This window comes from Nomascus leucogenys, chromosome 6 (assembly GCF_006542625.1).
Source record: "Nomascus leucogenys isolate Asia chromosome 6, Asia_NLE_v1, whole genome shotgun sequence".
NCBI classification, from domain to species: Eukaryota; Metazoa; Chordata; class Mammalia; order Primates; family Hylobatidae; genus Nomascus; species Nomascus leucogenys.
This window is the reverse complement of record NC_044386.1, coordinates 1,222,884-1,249,181: the sequence shown is the minus strand read 5'-3', so window position 1 is coordinate 1,249,181 and position 26,298 is coordinate 1,222,884. Positions and strand designations below refer to the sequence as shown.

Genomic DNA, 26,298 nt, shown 5'->3' with positions numbered 1-26,298 from the left:
TTGCCGAGGTGCTTCCTGTGCAGCCTTGTGAACTTTGGGAAGTCACTGTAATGGCCCCAAGAAGTGTACACAGCACAGTGACCTTGGAGAATGTCCTTCCAAGGTTCCCTTTTCACATGGGTGAACGTTCCTGAGTGAGAGCGGGACTGGCCTTTAATTAACACCAGCACCCGTGGGAAACCCTGGTGTTTCTCCAGTGCCAAAGGTGGCAGCCGAGCTGTGGCTGAGAGCATCTCTCCCCACAGAGCGGCAGCGGTGAGGTGGACCTGCGAGAGTGTGTGGTTGCCCTGTCTGTCGTCTGCCGGCCAGCCCGGACCCTGGACACCATCCAGCTGGCTTTCAAGGTGAGTGTAGAGTTCACATGGGTTTGACTGGGGGATAGGGTGGTGCAGTCACGTCAGCACCACTGTTCATTTCTCTAGTTCCTTATAATATCCGTTAATTGATCATTTGCCCAACTGCTATTTTTACACAAGCTTTTTATGCTAGCTGTTGTTTGTAAAACACCCAGAAAACTCCCAGATTTATTTCTTCCTGGAATTAGCAATCCACACTCATCAGAAAGCATGGCTGAGGTTCTTCCTGGGTCCTGGGGCACCTGGGTGGGGCTGGTAGTGTCACACACCATCACACACCACAGGGCACCTAACATAGGGGCCACACGCCTCGTCCTCTCTCCCCCTCAGACTGTGGACTGGTGAAGAAAGCATCGGCTAACCCCAGGGGCTACAAATGTCAGAGCCCCGTCATTCACCACTGGGGGAGTCTGGGGTCCCAGCCCAGCTGCAGACTCCTGGGAAGCCCTCAGGACTTGCCTCACCGAAGGGAGTCGCTGCTCCCTCGGGGCTGAGTGGGGTCTGGGTCAGGCCTGGAGGGCGGGAGGCCAAGTAACCCTGAGGGTTTGGCCTGGCCTATTCTGAGGCTCCAGCAGCACCAATGTGGATTTCATCTGGGATAGAGCTGGGCCGGCTTTGCCTGTACAGAGGCACACTTTTACCAAGGCTTCTCACAGGGCGTGACTCACATTAGCCACATCTTGAGGGCCTGATGTGTGAGTCAGTAGCTGCTTGTCTCACTGCTCCAAGAACTCCCTTCTCTGGCTTCTGACGCCAGCACACCCTCTCCATAGCAACACTGGGGAATGTCCCCACATGCAAAGGTGGCTTGTGGGGGTCTCCCCAGGCAGGATGAACTGGATGACCTCAACATTTGGCAGCCCTCTGTAAGAAAGCCCGACCTCCTCCAGGCCTGGGCAGCCTGCCTCCTAGGGCCCTGATCTGAGCCAGGCTCTGTGGCCTCACGGCCCCCGCTGGCCGTGCTTTCACTGCGCCCTGTTTTTTTAAAAAATTTTTTTGAGATGGAGTCTCGCTCCGTTTTCCAGGCTGGAGTGCAGTGGTGCGATCTTGGCTCACTGCAACCAACCTCTGCCTCCCAGGTTCAAGCGATTCTCGTGCCTCAGCCTCCCAAGTAGCTGGGATTACAGGCTCATGCCACAGCACCTGGCTAATTTTTGTAATTTTAGAAGAGATGGGGTTTCACCATGTTGGCAGGGCTGGTCTCAAACTCCTGGCCTCAAGTGACCCACCCACCTCGGCATCCCAACGTGCTGGGATTACAGGCATGAGCCACCGCCCCCCGTTCTGCTGGCCCCACCAGCCCCTGCTCTAAAGCTACCAAGTACAATTTGGAACGAATGACAGCAGCGGTGAGGGTGGCACTTGCCTTGTTTCTCAACATAAACAATGGGCTGTGGAGCCTGACCGTCCTCCCACAGAGGCCCCACCTGCAGGTGGGCAGGGTAACTGGCTGTGGTTGGGTTGAGGATGCCTGCTGGGGAGGACAGTGTGCACCGGGTCCCTGCTCGGGGTGGGGTACGTGCCACCGGGAGGTCTTTCTCAGGTGAATCCTGCAGGCGATGGGTGAGGCCCAAGATGGGTGAGACACCAGGGTCCCGCCTCACCTCCACTCTCAGCAGCTCCGCCCTGAGGGCACATGCCCTGCCTTCCTCCCACCTTCTTGTGGGCTGCCTCCCCATGTCCCTTTCTGCAGCCTATACCTTCCATGGTGTCATCATTTCCTGAAGTCATGGCCACTGTGCTTTTCTGCTGCCCTGGAAGCCTGGCACATTTTGAGGGGGACTGCATGTAGCCAGAAGGGCTTCCATGGAGCGAGCAGTCTCGTGTGAGAGCATAGCAACTGCACCAGCGTGCTGCCCTTGGGACATAGAGATCCAGGAAGCTGCCTCCCAGGCTGACCGTGGACACAGAACTCCTAGCACCTAGGACTCCAGAGGCACCCGCTGGTGCTGGAGACTTTCCAGATGGGCAATGCACAGACGTGCTTCATACGCCTTGGGGCCCGTTGTTTTTGTTCTTTTTCATTATTATTACTGTGTAAAACCTTAAGATGTGGTCCTGGTAAAACTTCGAGCAGCTCAGAGAGTGGACAGTGAGAACTGAAGTCTGTTGCCCGTGGTAGCCTCAGGCCTACCTCCCTGCGTTTCCCGTGCAGCATCTACACAGGCTCCGAGGATGAAAGTCTGCATCTGCAGTTGTCATGTCCAAACGGACACAGATGTCAGGTCGTCCTGGCTGAAGCAGCCTTGGAACCACTAGGGGGCAGGAGGCACTGCTCTCTGGGGGCCGAGTGGGATCCAGGTCGGCCGAGGAGCTGGAGGCCGTCGCCCTGAGGGTTTGACCCGGCCTGTTCTGCGGCTCCAGCAGCGCCAACGTGGATTTCGTCTGCAGATGTTTGATTCAGCAAATCTAAAAGCAGGAGACAAACGTAGACCACAGAAGACAGGGTGCCCACGTGCACCAGCGCTGTGGGATGAGGCCCAGGGGAGGGAGGGTTGAGGGTGAGGATGGGGTCCCCAGAGCCTGCGGCAGACCCGGTCCGTGGGGGTAGAGACAGGGCCCGGAGAAGAAGGTGTGATCCCTGGGACAGCTTGCCAGGCCGGAAGGCCGGAGGCGTCAGCGTTTCTTCTCTGAGCACCACAAGGAGGAGCCGGGCGAGGTGAAGGCACAGCCCCTCCCTGAAGAGAGGGCAACGCCCCTCACAGGCAGCCCACTTCTCGGAGGGTGGAGCGAACGCTCACAAGATCACAGCGCACTGGAGCAGGAGAAGGGGACTCGGAGTCAGGGCGACGGTCCTGTCGGGAACCCCAGGACCCACGGGCCCCAGGCAGAGAGGGGGCGGCGGGGGTTGGTGCAGCCCCAGGTAGAGGACTCGGGGAAGAACCAGGTAGAAGAGCTGGCCCATCTGAGGGGGCAGGGAGGGGGGTGAGGGAGCCCGGGGGTTGGAGCGGAAGGACACGGGCGGACCTGAGAGGAAAGTGCTGCTACAGAGCCCGTGGGCCAGGCTCGAACCTCAAGCGCTGGGGCAGGACCCTGCACCCCACGGGGAGCCGAAGTGTTTCCGAGGAGGCAGAGGGACAAAGGGACGGGCAGGCCCTGATCAAGGGGTCTGTTGGATATCCAGGTCACAGAGTCCATGTGAAGCCAGGGAGGGGAGCGCCATGGAGTTGTGGGGAGTGGGCAGCAGGCGCCTCGGCCCTGGTCCCTGCACAGAGAGGGCCGGAGCCGCCGCCTCCACAGCTGGAGCAGGAGGAAGAGAGGAGGCGTCACGTGTGAGGCTCAGGAGAGAGCCCGGGTCCTGGTTCCCGCTCCCCACTGGGGCCCTCCCAGGTCCTTCTCATTTCTGCTCCTGATCTGCCCTGTCGATTTCTAACCATCAGGGCTTTTTAATGTTATTACTGATGCTTGTGAACATGTCTGCTGTAGCCTGCACTCAGGCAGACAGAGGGCTATGGGGAGACGCTGCAGCCCAAGCTTCGCCACGCTGGCCCGTGGCCCAGGCAGGTCCCTTCTGCGGCCTCCCAGTGGCAGCCACAGGTGCTGGTTGGTTTGCTGAGCTATCACGGGTGGGGTGGGCAGCGTCTGAGTCCTTGCCCGAGAAGCATCTGCTGTGTGTCCACGAGGCACCTGGAGGGGCCAGATCCAAGGTACAGGGCCCTGCCGCATGGCTCCACATGGAAGCTCGAGTCTCCCGTGTCCAGCCGCCGACCCTGCAGGTGCCCAGCAGCTCTGAGAAAGCGGGGCAGGGCCGCTGGGGTGTCCCTGGACAGCGGGGCCTGGTGGGCGGGGGAGGAGGCCGCAAGGTGACACCCAGTTTGCCTTGCAGATGTATGGAGCGCAGGAGGACGGCAGCGTCAGCGAAGGTGACCTGTCTTGCATCCTCAAGACGGCCCTGGGGGTGGCAGAGCTCACCGTGACCGACCTGTTCCGAGCCATTGACCAAGAGGAGAAGGGGAAGATCACATTCGGTGAGCTGGCAGGAGTGGGGTCGTGCTCGCGGCCCTTGGGCAGGGCCCGGGCAGAGTGTGGGGCGAGTCTCCATGGGAGCCCAGGACGGGAGTGGAGTCCCCGCCATGCCTCCATTCACCAGGCTGCCCTATGTAACACAGAAACCCCTGAGAAGGAAGGTTCTGGAGACCTGGCAAGGTTCCTAGGGAGCTTTGCAATCTGATTTGTTTTGGCGATTTATACAACCAAACTTCAAGCCCAGTTCCGAAGCTCTGAGCCTTCCATGGCCTCAGGCCGGGATCCAGGTGCCTGGAGGTGGGGGATACCCGCACCCAGTCCTCGAGGCCACTGGCTGTGGGCTTTGTCACTGCCGGCTGGGGCGTGGTCTCACATCCCCCCTCTCCTGGGAGGGGTCTGTCAGGAGAGACGAGGAGGCGGGCGCCGCAGACCCCCGTGCCGCCCAGGACGACTTCCTCCCGAGAAAACTCACCTGTCTGTGGACATCTGATGAGGTGACTGGTAACACGGCTGTTTCCAGAGCACGAGCTGTCGGTGTCCGGGAAATGGTGGTTGATATTTTCAAATTGCTGTGCAAAATCCACAAACCCGAGCCCGGGGCGCCTCCCTCCCCTGCAGTGTGAATGAGCCACACTGCATCCACCAGAGGCTCCCAGGGCTGCAGGCTCTGGCCTGGCTCATCCCGGTGGATGCCACAATCTCCACCTGGAAGTGTGGCCTGAGAGCAAATGAGAAGATGCGAGAGAGCTGCGTACACAGCTTCTGCATGGGGGCCTGGAGGCGGAAGTGCGGATGTGTGCACTTGTTTCCGTATTGAAAGTGCGTATCTGTGTTTAGTTACCGTGTGTGCACACGTGTGCGCTTGTTTCAGTACTGAAAGTGCACATGCGTGTTTAGTTACCGTGTGTGCATACATGTGTGTGCACACGCATGTGCGTGCTTCTTTTAGTATTGAAAGTGCGCGTGTTTAGTTACCGTGTGTGCACATGTGCGTGTGCGCTTGTTTCAGTACTGAAAGTGCACGTTTAGTTACCGTGTGTGCACGCGCATGTGTGTACTTGTTTCAGTACTGAAAGTGCACGTGTTACCATGTGTGCACTCGTGTGTGCACATGTGCACACTTGTTTCAGTATTGAAAGCATGTGTGTTGTGTGTGTGCATGTGCATGCTTGTTTCCATTTTGAAAGCACACGTGTGTTTAGTTACCGTGTGCATGCACTTGTTTTGTGTATGTGTGCACGTGTGTTTAGTTACCGTGTGTGTGCTTGTGTTTGTGCGCATGTGTTTAGTTACCGTGTGTGTGCGCTTGTTTTGTGTGTGTGCATGCATGCGTGTTAGTTACTGTGTGTGGGCATGTGCTTTTGTGTGTGTGCACGCATGTGTTTAGTTACCATGTGTATGCGTGAGCTTGTTTTGTGTATGTGTGCACGTGTTTAGTTACCGTGCATGTGTGTGCATGTGCTTGTTTTGTTTGGGTGAGTGTGCATGTGTGTTACGGGTGTGTGCACGCATGTGTGTTACTGTGTGCACTTGTTTTGTGTGTGTGCACACGTGTTACCGTGTGTGCATGCACTTGTTTGTGTGCATGTGTGTAGTTACCGTGTGTGTGCTTGGTTTGTGTGTGCCATGTGTTTGGTTACCATTGTGTGTGCGTGTGCTTGTTTTGTGTACACGCGTGTGTGTTTAGTGTGTGCATACACTTTGTGTGCATGCACGTGTTTGGTTTCTGTGTGTGCGCTTTTGTGTGTGTGTGCGCGCACGTGTGGTTGCCGTGTGCGCTTGTGTGCGCGCATGCATGTTTACCGTGTGTGCGTGTGCTTGTGTGTGTGCACGCATGTGTGGTTACTGTGTGTGTGCACGTGTGTGTGGTTACCGTGTGTGTGTGCTTTTGTGTGTGTGCACGTGTGGTTACTGTGTGCACTTGTTTTGTGTGTGTGCGCGCGCACATGTGTGGTTACCGTGTGTGTGTTTGCGTGTGCACATGCGTGCACTTGTTTCCATTTTGAAAGCACGCAATGCTCCTTGGTGTGTTCAGGCTCTTTGATGTTTGTAGTGGGCACCCACCAGCTGCAGACAATTTCCAGTAACAACCATCCCTGGATTTCTCACCTGGTGGCCCAGGTTCTGAATGTTTCTGGAGCTGCCTGGCATAACCAGCCCCCTGCACCACCTTTCCAGCCCCACCAGAAGCCTCCATGGTGCCATCAGAAGCCGAGGGCGCTCACCCGAGAGCCAGGCACAGAGTGGCCAGGAAGTGCAGTCCGAGGCTCTGTGAGGACGGCCCCCTGCCTGCCGGGTCCCCCGGTGTGGACGAGGGCACCCTCTCAGAGCGCCAGATCTCTGTCCAGACACTTGGGCTTGTCCCTGAGCCAGCTCCTCTGGTTACAGTGCCTCAGAAGTGCTAAGTCCCCAGGATATATCTGTCGAATTCAAAACTAGAAGCTTTCTATAGGGTTTCCCAAAAGCAGGAGTAGCTAGGAGGACACCCAGCCTGCCCCCGTTGTCAGGGTGACTTTGCACTGCAAAGAAAGTAAGCACAAGTTCCTCTCTCCACCCCGAAAGCATCCGTTTCACAGACGATTCTAACCCTCCCCGGAGGGTGTGAGGTGGACACCCGCCAGGGCCCTAGGAAAAGAGCCTCCAAATCCTAGACATTTGCTCGTCCCCATTCCATGACCACAGGTGCCTTTGTCTTTCCAGCTGACTTCCACAGGTTTGCAGAAATGTACCCTGACTTCGCAGAGGAATACCTGTACCCGGATCAGACACATTTCGAAAGCTGTGCAGAGACCCCACCTGCGCCAATCCCAAATGGCTTCTGTGCCGATTTCAGCCCGGAAAACTCGGACGCTGGGCGGAAGCCTGTTCGCAAGAAGCTGGATTAGGACCGAGGGTTGCGGAGAGACGCGGCCCCTCCCGCGTGGCATCACCGCCATTAGCCTCTTTGCGAATGACCTCCGGGCTCCACTCCTCACTCCTGCTGTACAGGCACTGTCTTCAGCCCGAGTTCCAGGGGCCTCGGGGGCTGTTTGTATCTTGTTCCTTTGTGAAGTCTGTTGCAGAACCGACGCTTACTGTGCGAGAATCGGAGGGCGCGCACGCGGATCCCCCACCTGGCCTGGATCCCATGGGGTCAGGTTCCCTGCCGGGTGGGGGACACCGGTGCCACCCCATGTTCTCCCACGGGGTCCTGGTTTCGAGTCTCTGTCACAGCCTCTTCCAGCGGCAGCGTGCACCGGGCGGGCCTCCGTGCACACTCAGCACACGCCTGCCATATGGAGCGTGTGCCTGCGTGTCACTCTGGCACGAAACCTCTGTCTGCCTCTGTGGATCCACAACCTGGCAGAGCTGTCGCCTGATTTTTCAGTGTTTCTACCTGTGTGCTGGAGCTCATGAGTATTTTATAAACTCCATTTAGGTACTTCAGGAAACATGCAGCATTTTTTTAAAAATGAAAATTGTTTTTCTACTTCATTTTTCCTTTTAGGGTCAAAGGATATTTATTTATAGGCCTTTTTTTAAATATATATAGAATCTGAGGCTGTTTGGGCTTTGACTTAAATTTCCATCAGGCCTCTCTCCAGCAGGTAATCCCTCTCCTTCCGTTGGGTCCCTGGGGAGGTGTGAACTCAAGGACCTAGCCCCAAAACACTTTTTCTGCTTTTCTTAATCCTTTTCCAGTTCCCTCTTTTTTTTATAAACGTTGGCAGTTTGATGTTTCTGTTTCGGCATAACATAATCCACTTCACTGTAGCCTAAACTCCAATCCGAGGTTGGATATTGTTCAAATGAGCAGGGCCCGAGCTGGAAGCTCAAGGCAGCCGCCACTGGGCCACTCCTCCCTTGCTCTCAGGCTGGGTCCCTGCTGGAAGCGGCTGCATCTTCCTCTCAGCCCTGGTTTCCATGGTGACTGGCGTGACGCAGCCGCCTGAGTGTGGCTGACCTTCCTGCAGAGAGGAGCCGCAGTCTTTTGCTTGTGGAAGGACACGCTGGGCCGTGCGGTGTGGAGGGTGACGAGGATGTCTGGCGACAGCCGCACGGACACCACTCCTCACTGCAGCACTGCCTCCCGGTGCCAGGGTCGCGGGCACATCCCACCGAGAGCGGGGGTCCTGCCCCATCTTAGAGTCAAAGGCAGAGGGGCTTCCAGGCCCTGGATGGGGGTATTTTGGTGTCACCTGAAGTCCCTATGACATCACCTTATTTCATCATTTTTTATGACATAATTAGAAACCCATCCTTCAAGCACAATAATCATCACAGACTTCAGTTTGCTTCCTAAAGCAAAGGCTCTGGGTTTGTTTGGAAAATTTTTTTGATTCCTGAAATGAATTGCTTTTTATATTTGAGGCATCTCTATAGAAAGTGACCACCAAGGCCAGTAAGTACAGGAAAAAATGTTTACTAACTTCCTCAGAGATTCGTGATACGCGTTTCTCCACTGACAGACATTTAAAAACAAACAACCTTCAGCTCCGTTTCAATCAATCACCTCGACTTGTTTCTAGCGTGGACACTGCCAGCAGGACAGACAGGCATGGAGTAAACGGAAGTCAGTTTCAGGGCTCTTGGCGTGTTGGACACAGAAGAAATTCTAGTGCAGCCTTTGGTAGCTAACAGTCATTGATTTTATAATTGGAGAATGTGTAAAGATTCATTTTTCAAGGAGAAGAGCCTGCAAATGGCCAATGAAGGAGGTAAATAAACTAAGATATTCCGAGGGAGGGGACCCAGGCCGTCTCCCTTCCGCAGGTCTGCAGATGAAGGGTTTTTTGAATGAAATGCCACTGTGTATTTTCAGAAAAAAAATCTCTGATAAACAGACTTTGAATGGATGTTTGTTCCTCCTGATTCTCTTTTCTCTTTGTGGTGACTTAGAGTTGGTGGGTATTCAGAACTGTGAATGTACATAGCATTGAGTTAAATCCCTTGTGTGTGAGACGGGACGCAACGGGCCCCTGGTGGCCTGGGAACCAGACCCGTGGGCAGGTGGGGCATGGGCCCTGGGCTGCAGGGACCTGCTGGGGTGTGAGGGCAGAGGGAGGGTTGCCATGAAGGAACTTGGGATTTTCAATGGAATAAATAAAACAAAGTCTTCTATACTTGGGAGTGATGTTGTTTTGTGTGGTTTTTTATTAGAAGGACAACAACAGGCATTGTGAGAGGAGAGCCAATCCAGATGAGATTTTCTTAGTGTGGTTCTAGCATGTTCGGAAAACACAAGAATTGAAATTCTACAGAAAAAGCTGTCTTGGTGGCAAACGGACGCTCTGGAGTGTTTTGGTATTTTGCGGATGGTAGCAGACATTTTACAGAGTTGAAACATGGATGGCTGTCTGCCTGCCTGGTGGGTTGACTTATGTAATTTCTCAATTTTAAGTACATGCCCCTTAAGCATGTTTTGTCAAGCAAAGAGGAAAAGGGATCTGGCATTTAGTGCTACTGAGTCAGTAAAAGTTGGAACTAGAGGTGAAAGACGGGGCTCACTGTTACACTCCCCAAAACTGCATGTGAAGAATCAAGATTGTGTCTTCACCAGCATCAAAGATGGAAGAAAACTTAAGGAGAAAAGCCTGCAAATGTCCAATCTGCAGGCGTTTCTCCTTTTTAATACTTTGAAAAGCCAAGTTTCAAAGTTCACCATCCACCACCACTCATTTCCCTGTGTACAATTATGGGGGATACTGAGAAGGTGAAAAGTGAATCGTGATGTTGTTCAGGAAGGTAAGTCTCAGATATGGGCTACCAGTGAGCTGTGCAGTCTGACCTCACTCAGTGAGAGAGAATATGCACCAAAATGACATTATTTCAAGCAACAGCAATTTGTACTTCATGCTTGTATGCATTTGCCATTTTTAATAAATGAATACTGCCATTGAAATTATGTCCAAGTTTTAAAGTAAAGCAAGGGTTAAAACAAAAACTAGATCTGCACATCTCACATCAGCGCTGGATGGGGCAGCTGCTGCTAAGACGCAGCTGGTGTGAGACCGAGGAGGAGGAGTGTCTGGCTCCAGGTGCAGGCTGTGGGCAGGGTGGCTGTGCCTGGTGGGTGCACCCGGGGAGGGGCACCGCAGGGTAACTCCTGTGGTTTGCAGCACACATGTTTGTCATCGAACATGCCTCTGCTGCTTTGTGTTCAGTTCTCTACTCAGCGTTGGAGCCAGGAGAAATGAAGGTGGGACCCTCAGGGAAAGCAAACCCACCCCCGGTGTTCACGCAAGAGTTGACACAGCTGTACCTGCTGTGCCGGAGACTCCATCAGAACCACGGCAGGCAGAATGGGCTTGTCTTCCCAGCCAGCCGCTGCTGCTGTCGTGTGCTGATCCTAACCAGAAGCTGGCTGGGAGGAGAGGCCCCCTGGGCTATGAAGCAGAGCTTGGGATGTGGGACGTGGGGCTGAGGGCAAACGGGGTAGTGAAGGACCAGTACTGCCCACCCATAGCTGCTCTGTGTCCACAAGCCACACACTCAGACATCTTCTGACACAGTGCTGTACTCACACCACCCAACACAGGTGCTTTTACCTTCCCCAGAAACAGTGAAGACCCATGAGTCTTCCTCGCCACTAATGGTACCTTAGTTTCTCTGGTACAGCCACAAACCTATCTGGACATTCTCTGACATGAAAAACTAAGTTTCAAAGTTCACCATCTGCCACCACTAATATTCCCTGTGTAAAATAGTGGGGATGCTGAGAGGTGGAAAAAGGAGTAATCAATTAACAAATGGCATGTGTGCTCCCAGGCTCACATGGACACACACATATGCACATGTTCACATCCACACATGCTCACACAATCATACATGCTCACACAATCATACATACATGCTCACATGCCTCATGCTGAGGCTCACACGTACACACATGCTCATGAGCATATTCACGTGCACACATCTTCATAGACACATTCATATGCATGCACATGCTCACACTAATGCACACACACATATGCTCCCACACATGCTCACACACACACACCAAGCAAAGAGGACAGCCTGCGTGCCCAGTACTGTCCTCATGCTGTGGCTAGCTGTGAGGCTGTGATCAGCAGCTACACCTTCCATCTTCCACTATCCATTCCATGTTTTCTTGACCCTAAGCAGTCCTTTGGATGGTCAGGGTTCTTTACCCAGTAAGAGGACTCAAATTTTCATTCCAGTGTGTCTGATGCAGTTGTCGTCTTGCCTTTATTAGTCACAATATTAGTCGTGAAAGCACTGAAAAGTACCTAGAGAATCCACTGAGCTCCAAGATAGCCCTTTCCTTGGGGTTAGCCATCCCCACCAAGACGGCACGCTTTTCTTGAACTATGAGCTAAGTGGCATGAGCAGCCCCAAATAGCTGATGACCGTCTGAACTTTCAGTGCAGCAGGTGGATCACTGAGGTCCCAGGTGAGAGCATTCCAACCTTGGGAACTAGGACCTCGAAAGTAAAAGAGCCCAACGTCACAGACGAGGAAAGCAAAAATATGCGAATGGGTGTTTATCAGCCCACCTGGGATCATTGATGCTGCAGTAACAAACGTAAACCAATAAAATGTAGGGGTAAGCTAAATAGATGTGGTCCTCGCCCGTCTCTCCCAGGCAGGTCAGCTGCAGCTCTGCTCCATGTCACCATCTGCATGCAGCCCAGCACAGCAGCCCCTCCTGGGACTCAGCCAGTCAGATGGCTTTGGGAAGAGAGAGGTGACAAGCAAGCCTGCCTAGATGCTAAATCTTCTGCACAGATGCAAAATACAGCAGGCCCACTCCTCGTTCATTGGCCACAGTAAGCCATGTGGCCACAGCTGAATTCAACAGCCAGAGACACGGAGTCCTGCAAGGGAGCCCCTCAAAGGAGGTGAAGGATCTTCTGAACAGCAGCACCAGCCACCCTGCAGTAAGTGTTGGATGTGGTGGTGAGCAGGGCCAGTCCTAATTCCACCCATTGACATTACAGACATTATTCTGGCTATGAAATGGTGCCATGTCTTGGTCCACAGTTTGAGGCACTATGTCATCTATCAGGACAATGTTCTAGGGCCCTGCCTCCCCATGGGCAGCAAACCTGAAGCTTCAAGAAGTCATCTTCATGCTTTATCAGACTCGTCACCTCTGGGTGATGGGAAACATAGGGATTCCAAGTGTGTATCTGTTCCCATGCTGCCATTGCTGTAAATTCCTTAACAATGCCATAGGAGGTGGGCAATCGTGAATAAGCCGTTCATCAAGCCCACAGATGGTGCTGGCAGAAACACTGACAGCAAAGACATATCCGTATCTGGAAGAAGGGAAACTGAAACCAGGAGATATTCCCCTCAATGATGGAAGAGTCCAGTGTGATCAACCTGCCTCCAGGGGGCTGGCTAGTCCGTTTCCCAGGAGTGGTACCTGGGGCTAAGTATGGGACCCTGCTTCTGACATGTTGGGAGTCCAGTGATAACTGCATCAGCCTAGGCTATTGTTGATGGGTCGGCTCTTTGTAGTTGATCCACACTCATCTCCATCCCTATTTCCAGTGCCAGTTTGTGAATGGTTCTACTAGGTAAACACTGGGTTGGCTGGGAAAGAGGCAGGCTGACATCCACTGCCTGTGTCATACCCTGGCAGGGATTATAGTAGATTAGACCTGACAAGAGAAAATATTAGTTAACCTGAAAATACAGCTATGTGTGATCCCAGTGATATACAGGGAGAAACAGAAAGAAATGAAGCACAAGTGGCCATGGAATAATGCCACAAGGCCCATCACATGTGATTGGAGCCCTAGAAAAGGAGGGGGATAGGACAGAAAAATTATTTGATGAAATAATGGCCAGAATTTTTTTCCAAATCTATAAACTAAGATACTCAAGAAGCTCAATAAGCACCCAGCAGAAAAAATACAACAAAAAACCAGCAAGGCACACATCACAAACTGCCAAAAGCCACTGAAAAGGAGAAAGTCTTAAAAGCAGCTGGAGAAAAACAACATACTATCAAGGAACAGGGATAAGAATGACAGCCGACTTCTCTGCAGAAACTATGCAACCCAGACGTCAAGGAACAGAGATAAGAATGACAGCCGACTTCTCTGCAGAAACTATGTAACCCAGACGTCAAGGAACAGAGATAAGAATGACAGCTGACTTCTCTGCAGAAACTAGGCAACCCAGACGACTGATGACATCTTCAAAGAGACTAAAGATGAATGCAGCCACCCTAGAATTCTATGCTAAAAGAAACATCTTTTAAAAATCAAGGCATAATAGAGACATTTTGAAATCAGCAAAATCTGAGATAATTCATTGCCAGTAGTTCATAATGACCAACAATGTTCAGAGTTCTACAGGCAGAAATATGAGAATACCATGCAGAAATTTGGCATTTGAAGGTAGATTGTGGTAAGTTAAAAATACACATAGTGGCGGGGCATGGTGGCTCACGCCTGTAATCCCAGCACTTTGGGAGGCTGAAGTGGGTGGATCACCTGAGGTCAGGAGAGCTCGTGGCCAACATGGTAAAACCCCATCTCTACTAAAAATATGAAAATTAGCTGGGCATGGTAGTGGGTGCCTGTAATCCCAGCTACTTGAGAGGCTGACGTGGGAGAATCTTTTGAACCCCGGAGGTGGAGGTTGCAGTGAGCTGATATTGCGCCATTGCATTCCAGCCTGAGGTGACTGAGCAAAACTTCATCTCAAAAAAAAAAAAAAAAAATACACATAGTAAGACCTCCCCCCATAGAAAACAGAACCAAAGGAGTATAACTAATATAAATGTAGATTTTACCTAAACTAAGAAGGAAGGTGGGAGGGAAAGAACAAACGACAGAGAATAGAAATATATAACAAATAGCAAAATGGTAAATTTAAATCCAATCATATTAGTAGTTACATTAAATATAGACTAAAAACTCCTAAATGACATTTGTTGGACTAAGTAAAAATTAAAATACCTAACTATATGCTGTTTAAATATAGATTGAAAGTAGAAGAATAGGCTGGGTGCAGTGGCTCATGCCTGTAATCCCAGCACTTTGGGAGGCCAAGGCAGGTAGATCATTTGAGTTCCGGAGGTCAAGACCAGCCTGTCCAACATGGTGAAACCCCATCTCTAGTAAAAATGCAAAAAAATTAGCTGGGCGTGGTGGCATATGCCTGTAGTCCCAGCTACTTGGGAGGCTAAGGCAGGAGAATCCCATGAACCCTGGAGGTGGAGGTTGCAGTGAGCTGAGACTGCGCCACTGCACTCCAGCCTGGGCAACAGAGCGAGACTCTGTCTCATAAAAAACAAAACAAAAAAAAAAAACCAAAAAGATAAGAAAGTAAAAGAATAGGAAATATATTTATAACATGCAAACAGAACCTTAAGAAAGTCTATTTGGCAAGATTGTCATACTAAGTGTACTTTAAAGACTAGGAGAATTAGCAGAGTTAAAGACAGACATTTCACGATGATAAAAGTTCAATTGGAAGGCACAATGCTTAAAAGTGCATGTATCTAATCACATAGCTTAAATATATTAAGCATCAATGGCAGGATTTAAAAGAAATAAATCTGCAAACATAGTTGGAGATTTTAACATAGATCTCTTAGTAACTGATATAACCATCAGGGAAAAATGTAGTTACATAGAAAAACAGCTCTATTCACCAAATGATGTGCCATTTCAAGTGCACATGAAGCAACTGACAAAACAGACCATATGCTTGACCACAGATAAATTTCAAGATGTTTAAATCACACAGAGTATGTTCTCTCATCTAAATGAAGCTAAATGTCATGAATTCTGCCCATATTCCCCCGGGGCAGAACTGAGCTACTTGGCCGAGAAGCTACAAGAGTAACTGAAAAACATTTGCTGAACAAGGACAACAGAAACAGCAATACTGATGAGGAGGCCACTGTCTGTCATGTGACACTGTCAAGGGCTGGCTAGGTGCAGATTAACTCCCTTAAATGTAAGAAAAGTGAATGGGGGCCAGACGCAGTGGCTCATGCCTGTAATCCCAACACTTTGGGAGGCTGAGGCATGCAGATCACCTGAGGTTAGGAGTTCAAGACCAGTGTGGCCACCACAGTGAAACCCTGTCTCTACTAAAAATATGAAAATTAGCTGGGTGTGGTGGTGCACGCCTGTAATCTCAGGTACTCTGGAGGCTGAGGCAAGAGAATTGCCTGAACCCAGGAGGCGGAGGTTGCAGTGAGCCGAGACGCAGCACTGCACTCCAGCCCGAGCAACAGAGTGAGACTCCATCTCAAAGAAAAGAAAAGAAAAGTGAATAGGTCCACAATTTTTGCTTCCAGTCAAAATGGAAGAGTAGAGACTGGATTTACCCTCCGTTGGGAAACACGGTCATCAGGCAGGAAACTAAGATGGGCTTTGCCCTAGCAGGGAAGAAGTATCAGCCCTGAGCAAAGCACTGCTCTGGTCCTCCTGGACAAAGCTTAAAAGCGAAGCCTGAAAGAATGACCAAACTACAACAGGGACCTTAGCAGTGGCCAAAGACAAAGTTCCAGAATATTCACATTAGTACAGTGTTATCCACAAACCAACAGGGTTAAATTCACAATGCTGGGCATCCACTGGAAATTAGCACAATGCAAAAAGGTGGGAAAATGTGACCTACAGTCAATAGAAACAGACCCAGAGATGATTCAAATGATAGAATTAGAGAGGCATTGACAATCATAACTGTTACCTCATTCCAAGAGCTAGCCAAAGGTGAGACTGAACCTGTTTAACAGAGACATGACAGATATTTTTTTAAAAGACACAAATCCAAATTCTAGAGATGAAAACCACAATGTCTCAGATGCAAAATGCACTGGTTGAGAGGAGGGGTGGATTCAACATCTCAGAAGAAATGATACATGAACTTGAAGATATAGATGGCAGTGCAAACTGTTCAAAATGAAATAAAGAAAAAAGACAAAAAAATGAACCAAGCATCAGAGAACTGTGGGACTTCAAGCCACCTAATATACAAGCCATGGGAATCCTCAAAAAAGATCATGTCTAAACAATGTCATTTTATGATAGCGTCAGTTCACCAAAAGGACAAATGTTTATGTACCTAATAACATAGCCTTATAATGAATTCAGCAAAAACTGATAGAACTGCAAGGAGACATAGAGCAGTTCACACAATTATACTTGGAGATTTCAATACCTCTTTCCCAATAGTTGATAGAACAGATACACAGAAACTTTTAAGGATACAGAAGACTTCAAAAACAGTACAAACTAATATGACCTATTTGATATTTATACAATAATTCACCCAATAATAGCAGAGTGCACATTCTTTTCAAATGCACGTGAAAAGCTTACCAAGATCGACCACAGTCCAGACCATAAAATTCCTTTTAGGGATTCAGGTCATGTAAAGCAAGTTCTCCAACAAAGAGGCAAATAAATTTGATACCAAAATGAAAAATACATTTGGCAAAAAATAAAGAAGCATATCCAGACAATCTTCTAATATTTGGAAACTAATCACATATCTAAATAACAATGGGTCAAAGAGGAAATCAAAAGGGAAATTAGAAAATATTTTGAACTGAATGAAAACAAAACAACATATCAAACTATTTGGAATTTGGCTAAATCAGAACTTAGAAGAAAATCTAGACACCAAGCCTGCCTCAGAAAGGAACAATGATGAAAAATTGATGGCAGCCTCCACCCGAAGAAATCCCACGCGGAACTTTGGAAGAAATTGAAAAGTTGATTCCAAAATTCATATGAAAAAGCACAGGACCGAGAATATGCAAAACAACTTTGAAAACGAACAGTTGTCTGACCTACATTACCTGATTTAAAAATGTATTACAAAAGGACCATAATGAAGATAGTGCTATTTTAATCTCCTCAGGCTACCACAACAAAATACCCAAGATCTGGGGGCTTAACAGCAGACATTTGTTTCTCACAGTCCTGGAGACTGGAAATCCAACATCAAGGCGCCAGCTGATTCAGTTCCTGGTGAGGCCTCTCTTCCTGGCTTGCAGACAGCCACCTTCTTACTCTATCTTCACATGGAAGAAAGTGAAAGAGAGAGAGCTTCCTCTTCTTATAAGGTCACAGTCCTCCTGGGTTATGACCCCACCCTTACAATTTAATTTAACATTATCACCTCCTAAAGACCCTATCTCCAGATAAAGTCACCTTGCAGGGGTTATGGCTTTAACCTATGAATTTGGGTGTACACAATTCAGTCCACAGCAAGTGTGGTATTAGCATCAAAGTGGATTAACAGATCATAAAACAGGGAGCCCAGAAATAAACCCACACACATACACACAACTGACTTTTCAACAAAGGTGCAAAAGCAACTCAGTGGGGAAAGGGCTGCCTTCAACAAACCACTGGAACAACTGGCTCTTCCGAGGTAAAGTGGTGAACTTCAATCGGTGTCTTACACCAAGCTAGCTTAAAATGCATTCTATGTGTAGATATGCAATCTATAATTTAAAGAAGTTTAGAGGAAAACTTAGGAGAAAATCTTGGTGATCATGAATTTGGTAAAGATTTCTTAAATATAACACTAAAAGCAGGATTCGTGAAAGAAAAATGGATAAATCAGACTTCATCAAAATTAATAACTCTTTTCTTTGAAAGAATCTATTAAGAGAATGAAAAGACAGTCCAAGACTGGGAAAAATATTTGCAAAGCACCTATCTGATAAGGGACTGGTATCCAGAATAGTAAAGAACTCTCAAAGCTCGATTAAACAACCCAAAGGTGCAAAAGATTTGAACAGACACTTGACACGAGGTGGCACTTATGCAGCTAATACATGAGAAATTGCTCAAAGATCATGTTCATTAGAGGAGTACAGGAGCTATTACTGTAAACGTATTAGGATGTCTAAAATTTAAAAGACTGACCATACTAAGTATTCATTAGAATATGAAGTAACTAAAATTCTCATACACTGTTCATGGAAATATAAAATGATACAACTATTTTGCAAAAGCATTTAACAGTTTTAAAAAAATAGTTAAACATATATCTACCAAACGACCCAGCCATTCCACAACTAAGTACTTCTTACCTATCCCAAAGTAATGAGAGCCTACGTTCAAAGACTTGCACACAAATGTTCATAGTAGCTTTATTTGTAACAGCCAGAAGTCCATCAATAGGCAGATGGAAAAACCAAGTACATCATATCCCATATCCACACAATGGATACTACAAATAAATAAAAGGGAATTAACTGCCGATGCAATGATGTGGATTCTTAAATATGCTGAATGCAAAAGAACAGACCCAGAAAACAGTACTTACTGTATAATTCTATTGATATAAAATTCTGTTAAAAACACATTGTTCTGAAATCATAGAAAACAAATCATTCCAGCATTTTGGGAGGCCAAGGCGGGCTTATCACTTGAGGTTGGGAGTTCAAGACCAGCCTGGCCAACATAGTGAAACCCTGTCTCTACTAAAAATACAAAAATTAGCTGGGTGTGGTGGCGGGCATCTGTAATCCCAGCTACTTGGGAGGCTGAGGCAGGAGAATCGCTTGAACTGAGGAGGCAGAGGCTGCAGTGAGCTGAGATCGCGCCACTGCACTCCAGCCTAGGTGACACAGTGAGACTCCGTCTCAAAAAGAGAAAAAAAAGAGCAAATCAGTGGTTGCCTGGGGATGGGGTGAGGTAAAGAGACACAGAAGGAGGGAAGTCAGCAAATGATGAGCACCACCATCATTTTGCGTGTGATCGTGTTGCCATGACCCCATCAGTCACTCACCAAATCGTACACTTGGAATATTGCATATCCATTATACCTCAGTAAGGCTGTTTTTAAAAAGACACAAATGCCAAGATAATTACAGAAAAAAGTCCAAGTAGTTTTGTTAGGATGGTGGAATTGTGAAAGGCATCTCCTAGGTCCTCCTCCAGTGTTCTTTTTCAAGATTCTTTTGGCTACTCTAGGTCACCCACATCTCCAAACGCGTTTTAGAACCAGCTGGTTAATTTCTTCAAAAAGCAAGTTAGAATTTTGATTGAGATTGCATTGAATCTGTATGTCAATTTATGGAGAACTGACATCTCATTAATATTGAGCCTTTCAGTCATAAACATGGACACTCCTCTGCTTGTCTAGACTTTTAAAAGTTTCTCACAGCAATGGATTCTAGGTTTTCGGTGCACAAGTCTCAGATACTGTTTATCCCCAAGCATTTTGTTTCGGATGCTATTGTAAATGAAATCATTTTAGGTTTTATTTTAGAGTTGTTTGCTGCCAGTACATAGAAATACAATTGATTTTCATCAGATCCCATGGCCTTGCTAAATTCATTTATAAATTCTAGCAGTTTTTTTTGTAAATTCCTCAAGATTTTCTGCAAACATGAAATCTACCAAGAAAAATCTTGTCATCAATATTTCAATTTTCTTTGAAGCCTCCTGCTCTGTAGCCAGACCATTCGCCACTGCCTATGACTACATTTAGGGCCATCCTCCGGCCATCCCTCCTTGGCTAGATGATGAACCTGATGCATGGTTTGAATATGTGCCCACTGGGAAGCTTTCTTTCACTGGTCTTTCACAGAAGGCCATGATGACACAGCCTTTCACTCTCTGGTGGGGGCAGTGTGTTGTGTATAGACACATGTAATCCAGGCCCCAATGCATGCGTTTTCTCCGTTCAATGTCATAAGAAACTCTCAGGTAGCCAGAGGTCTGGGTTAAGGAAGCAGTCTCAACGCAGCAAGGGTGGGTGCAGGTTCATGGAACTTACCGCGCCTTCCAGACCTGCTCAAGCCTTGTGTCGTAAACATCCCACCTGATGACGGCAGGGTGCTGTCTGCACAACCTCTGTGGGTCCAATAACAAATAGCTTCTGCTGGGCCGCTCAGCTTCTATGGTAACAGAGCTCCCCGAGTTTCTGCTATGGCTCAGGGGCGCTCTTATTCAAAAGGAGAAGACGTATTTTCAGGAGAGCGTTCGGCTCTATACAACTGTCATTTTCTGCACTGCTTACAACATCTCCGTCTGCCACAGACCCTCCAATTCCCACTGGTTCTGCCAGATCAGTGTTTCTCAAAGTGTGGTTCCTGCGCCAGCAGCGTCAGTATCACCTGAGAACTTTCTAGAAACGCAGGTCCTCAGGTCCCACCTCAGACCTACTGAACCTGCGTCTCTGAGGATGGAGCGAGGTGATCTGTGCCTCCTGTGCATGTAAAGGTTTATGTAGGTGACTCTGATGCCAGCTAAAGTCTGAGAACAACACCAGATTGTGTGGCCTCCCCGGAGAGCAGCTTGCCCATCTAGACCAGCAGCAGAATCTTTCTTACTCTGCGCCCTACTCGAAACCAAACGCTTTATGAATAACACAAAATGGGCCAGAGAAGCGTCCCCGAGTGTCTTGCACCTTGCCTCGCAAACCCGAAGGGCCTCACCAGGTACGATCTTCTTTCTTAGGGGTAGGCTTGCTTGCCAGAAACAGCATGTTTTCTTTCATTTTAGATATGTATTTTGACCAATCAGACCAAGGGACCCACAGAAACTTCACCAAGGTGGCAGGTTTTGAAAATGTGTTATTTTCTCTTTCAATTTTTAGCAAGCAGGGGTCTTACCGAGGCATCCGGCATTTTTCATTTTTTGCTCCCCAGGTTGATTCAGCCTGATGTCATCAGTGTGGCGGACCACAGTGACATGCTGTGCAGTGGCAAGACCATCAAGATGTCTGTGACTAAAACCAGCAGTGAGCTGGAAAATGATACAGCTCTGAGAGAAGACGTTGGAAGTGTACTGCTGTCCCTGCCATGCGAGAGGAAACTGTCTTCCTCCAGAGGTGGCCCCCGGGGAGGGCACAGGGGGGCAGCAGTGAGCAGGGCCTCCTGCCTGGGGCCAGCGCCTTCCATCATTCTCAGAACCTGGACATACAAGGTCCGGGATCTGACCTCCCACACCCCTGGACAAAAGCCACTCCTGACTACTGGCCCCTCACCCTTGCCCTCCCCAAGCCCCCCACCCCCAGGGCCTTCCCAGCACCAGTGAGAGGTCAGGGTCTTTAAAGTCTGAGCTGGGCTTCCTGGGACTTCCTCTGAAAGCACACAGGACACCCTCAATATAGTAAATACATGGGCAGGTAAATGACTGTCATCTCACTGCCATTTGTCCGAGAGCACACTGGCCCACTGTCCTTGTCCCCTCTCAGATACAGCACACATGGGGGGGCACCCACGCTGTCTTCCCAATCAGGGGAGACACGGGGCAACGTCCAGCACTGAGGGCCTCCCAGGAGGCAGCACCCAAGGAGGGGGGACCCGTGGGGCAACGTTGCTTTGGAGACAGCAGTCAGCAGCCAGGGGCTCCCTGTGGGCTCTGCAGCTGCAGTCCCAGCCAGTGGGGAGGGGCCCCGAGCATGGGCAGGAAGTGCAGAGGCAGGGGGGCTCCACCTGCCTGCACCCAACGCCCTGAGCTCACAGCAGCCACAGCAGCCACGGCAGCAACCACAACGATAATAAAGACGGCTTGGCGTTTAGGGCAAAGTTCCAAGCATGCAAAGGTCGGCTGTTTGATCAGGTCTGATCAGCTCATAACCACACTGCTTCTACCTGCACAGTTCACGGAGCATTCCTGTTGTGGGAGGATGGAGACCCATGGGTCTGGCAGCTGCACTTTCTCTGCGTCATCCATGAGCCCAACTCCCACAGTTAGTTTGTTCTTAGAACACCCAAAGCTCCTTTATCCTAATTCATGTGGTTGGAAGTCGGAGTTGAGGCAGGGGTGGAGGAATACTCTTTGTCTTGACGGAGTGCAGGTTACATGCGTGTGATCACTCAGTGGCCCCTCCTGGGTGTGGCAGGTGCATTCTCTGCGTGCTACTGGTCAGTAAGGATGTGGCCACCTGGGTCTCCGTGACCTCTGGTCCCTGCTCCTTCCTGCCCTGTACCCTGTTAGCTTTGGGTCACAATTCTGCACTCCTGCAGCACTTGCAGTCCCTTCCGAAATGTTGTTTGCCTGTGCATTGTTTTGTTTCGAGACAGGGTCTCATCCTGTGGCCCATGGTGCAATCTCGGCTCACTACAACCTCCACCTCCCAGGTTCAAGCTATTCTCCCACCTCTGCCTCCCCAGTAGCTGGGACTACAGGTGTGGACCACCATGCCTGGCTAATTTTTTTTTCAAAGTCAGGGTTTTGCCATGTGGCCCAGGCTGGTCTCAAACTCCTGGCCTCAAGAGATCCTCCTTCCTCGGCCTCCCCGAGTGCTGGGATTACAAGCGTGGCCCTCACTCCTGGCCTGTGTATTTTTAATATACCTGAACATTCATTCTCTCTGTGTGTTTTATTTAACAGCCTCCATTAGTCACCTGCAAAGTCTTTTCCTTGGGAGACTGTTTCCTCAACCCTGCTGCTCCGGGGCCAAGCCCTGGCTCACTCCTTTTTATTGAAACCTGTGCCATGGAGCTTATAGGGGTAGAGAGATCCCTTCTGTGGCAGCCACCGACACACTATAGCTTCCAGGTGGCACATCCCCCTCTCCTGAAGTCCCCTGACCTCCCTGGCGATGAAGTCCCACCCCTGATGGGAGGTGGTGTCAGGAGGCCTTCAGGTGGTCAGGCCAGGAGGGCTCCACCCTGAGGAATGGGGCCAGTGCCCTCATAAAACAGACCCCGGAGAGCTCTCCCCAGCCCCCACCATGGGGAGATACAGGGAGAGAACTGTCTGCAACCCAGAAGCGGCCCTCACCAGACACAGAGTCGGCCAGGCCTTGGCCTCGGCCTCGGGACACCGGAACTGTTAGAACTAAAGGCTTCTGTGTGAGCCCCCAGGCTGTGGAGTTTTTGTCATAGCAGCCCCAGGGGGTCACTAGGCTCCCACTTGATTCCAACTCAGCATGAAGTCACAGCCCTGAGTGCCTTCTGCCTGGGTGCCAGCCCTGGGGCGGGCGAGGGGGGGCGGGTGTGTGCGGGGAGTGCAGGGCGGGCGCAGGGGGTGGGGCACCGCGCTGCGGGCGGGTACTGCGGGGTCAGGCACCAAGGGTCCCTGCCTCCCTCACTGCTGAGCGCGGGCTGCAGGCTGGAATGGCTGGAGAGCCCCAGGGCTCGCCTGGGCGCCCAGGGCAGGGTGCTCACGGGAGCATGGAGGGTACACGGGGAGGAACGCCGGGGTTTGGGTGACCCTAGGGGCGACGCACGGAGCTGGGCGCGGCCACTCACCTCGGTGCCTTCTAAAGACCTGGACATCCTGGGCCTTGGCGGCCCGGGGGCTCCATTCCTCCGCGCGCTGAATGGAAGAAATCCCGCCCCGGCATCGCGGAGGGAAAGCCTCGGAGTCCATTCGGCCCTGGAGCCGGATACCAGCCGCCAGGGCTTTCCAGGCCCGTCCAGGAAATGGTTTTCTTAGGCGAGTGCGAGGCGGGCCCCTCGGTTCCGATGCAGGCGCACTAGATGCCGGCAAGGCGGGGACTAGGCCTAGGGGACCTCGGTCGCCTCGAGGTCGAAGAGACCCCAAGGCCACGGAAGGACCCGCGTCTCCGCAGCCCGCACGCCAGGAAGCGTGGAAAGTCCTCGGCGGGGTCCAGAGCCCGCTGGTCAGAGCGTGGAGCGGCGGGTTGGGAGGGACGTGGTCCCCAGAGCGCGGGGCCACCGCAGGGGCCCCGGACGGGGAGGGAGGGAAGGGTCGGCCCAACGGGGTCCCAGCAGTTCCCCGCGCGCAGCCGCTCGGCTCCCTCCCCGTCCAGCTGGGAGCCGCCATCCCTGGGCGTCCGAAGATAGCGGGTGCCCGGGGCAGCCCCCAGGGGTGCGGGCGAGGGCGCAGGGCGGCCCAGACAGTTCTCGCGTGGAAGGCGCCCGTCTAGCTCCGCGACGTCTAGGACCCACAGGCCCCCGCAGCCCGTGTCCGAGGCTCCGGGACGCGCAAGACAGTGGAGCCGTGGCCGCCGCTTGCTCCCAGCCATCTGCGTCCGGGGGGCGGGGGTGGGGGCGCGGCCCGGGGAGGTGAGGAGGAGGAGCCAGGACGCGAGGGCGACCCCGACGGCGGGAGGGCGGGGCGGGGCGGACCCTGGCGACTGGATAAGAGCCCGAGGCCGAGGCTGAGACCGCCCAGCGCCGCGGAGCGGGAGGGGAGGCTTCGCGGAACGCGCTTGGCGCCAGGACTCGCGTGCAAAGCCCAGGCCCGGGCGGCCAGGTGAGGCCAGGGTCGCTCCCGGCATCGGGGCGCGCAGCTCCGTCAGCAGACCCGGAAGTGGGGCGCAGGGGCGGGGGACGGGGGCCGGGCACAGTCTGGGGTCCCCGCGTCCTGCAGACCGCGCCGTCTCCAAAGTCGCCAACAGTCGCGGGTGCCGAGCGCCCCCCGATAGCGCCGCATGGGACCCAGAGGCCGTCCGAGGCGCGAGGAGGGTGCAGGGCTGCCCCCTGGCCCCGTCCCAGGCTCAGGACCGGGTGGGCACCTGGTGCAGTCACCGGCTTAGGGGACGCGTGGGTGTCTATGGCTGTGACTCGGGGGTCTTGGTTTCTTCTCGTGGAACTTAACCCTACTAGGGGTGCGGCGCGCCCCAGATCCGATCGGCGTGGGTTTTCTACACCGCCGCTCCATCTCGCGGGGGCTTTGTCTGATTTGGAGGTGGTGGCGGGCGCGGGCTGCGCGCTGGTGCTCTGGGCAGGGCGGGGAGGCAGGGCGAGGACTCGCCAGGCAGCGCCGCTTCTTGTTCTGGGCGCGGTGAGGAAGGACGCTTTCTAACGGGCCACATTTTGCTGTGTAGACCCAAAACTCGCCTCTGAGGCCCCGCGTTCAGGAGCGGGGTCAGGTGGCCCCAGGGCGGCGGCGGCTTGCGGGAGACTCGCGAGCTCCGCACCCGACGCCCTCTCCCAACGCGGCCTCCTGCTCGCACCGCGGAGCCCCTTCGGCGGGTGTTTTACCCATTGGAGGGGTCGTGCTGGTTGAGGTTGTCACCGGGTGCGTGGCATAGCTCGTGATAGCTCATGGGTGAGGTTTTGTGCAAACTTGGATGCAGAGAAAGTTGCCTGTTAGAGCCTCCACCTACGACCTGCTTCAGTCATTGTGTGTGTGTGTGCGCACCTGTGTGTGTGTGTGTGTGTGTGTGTGAGTGTATGTGCGCGCCTGTGTGTGTGGTATGTGTGTTTGTGAGTCTGTGTGTGTCTGTGTGTCTGTGTGTGCGTGCGCTCGACTGAAACATGCTGCTGCTGGATCCAAATGCCAGAAGTCGCCCTGGCTGGGGCGGTGTAGACGCTCCTGCTCTGCTGCCCAGCGTTGCAGGAGGTTTATGGAGACGTTTGGACAGGATTTCCCGGGTTGCCCTGCTGGCCCAGGAGCTAGTCCCGCGATGAAGCCCTGTCCATCCTCTGCCCAGCTCTCTCAGGCGGGGTGGTGCCACCTGCCCTAGGTGGATGTGGCTTGTACAGACACTCTTTGAGGAAGCAGTTGTGATGGTTATGTCTAAACTCTCCTTTACAGTGGCTGATTTTGCTTATGTAAATTTTGCTCTTTATTACTGAGTATAAACAAAACAAGGCCAGGCTTGGTGGCTCATGCCTGTCATGTCAGCACTTTGGGAGGCTGAGGCAGGAGGATCGCTTGAGACCAGGAGTTCAAAACCAGCCTTGGCAACAATAGTCAGACCCTGTCTCTACAAAAAAAAAAAAAAAAAATACACACAAAAATAACTTAGCCAGTGCTGTGGTGCACACCTGTAGTCTCAGCTACTCAGGAAGCTGAGGTGCAAGGATCACTTGAACCTAGGAGGTTGAGGTTGCAGTGAGTTATAATCACAACTGTATTCCATCCTGGCTGACAGAGCGAGACCTCATGTTAAAAAAAAAGAAAAAAGAATACAGATGAACAGTCATAAAGACATTATTGAATGCTCTTTGAAGATTGTAAAATTGCTCTCTGGAAGTGCGGGGGATGGTGGAAGTGATATCCATGCATTGTTATTAGAAAGCCACGCTAGAGCTTTCTAATAACAATAGAGTTGGGGGGTCACACAGCATTGCACTTTGATAGGAGTGAGGAGGGGTGCAGGGGAA

The 26,298-nt window shown here is 51.3% G+C and overlaps 2 protein-coding genes across 2 annotated transcripts in view; both read left to right on the top strand.

Moving 5' to 3' along the window:
• LPCAT1 (lysophosphatidylcholine acyltransferase 1) overlaps positions 1–9,431 on the top strand; it is a 60,188-nt gene extending 50,757 nt beyond the window's left edge. Inside the window, exons 12-14 of the mRNA XM_030813890.1 lie at positions 246–344; positions 4,183–4,324; positions 7,023–9,431. Coding sequence (XP_030669750.1) covers positions 246–344; positions 4,183–4,324; positions 7,023–7,207 — 426 coding nt within the window. The 3' untranslated portion in view covers positions 7,208–9,431. The remainder of the gene's footprint in view (positions 1–245; positions 345–4,182; positions 4,325–7,022) is intronic.
• Positions 9,432–24,362: 14,931 nt separating this feature from the next.
• SLC6A3 (solute carrier family 6 member 3) overlaps positions 24,363–26,298 on the top strand; it is a 50,549-nt gene continuing 48,613 nt past the window's right edge. The window contains exon 1 of the mRNA XM_030813775.1: positions 24,363–24,439. The gene's annotated coding sequence lies outside the window, so the exon portion shown is untranslated. The remainder of the gene's footprint in view (positions 24,440–26,298) is intronic.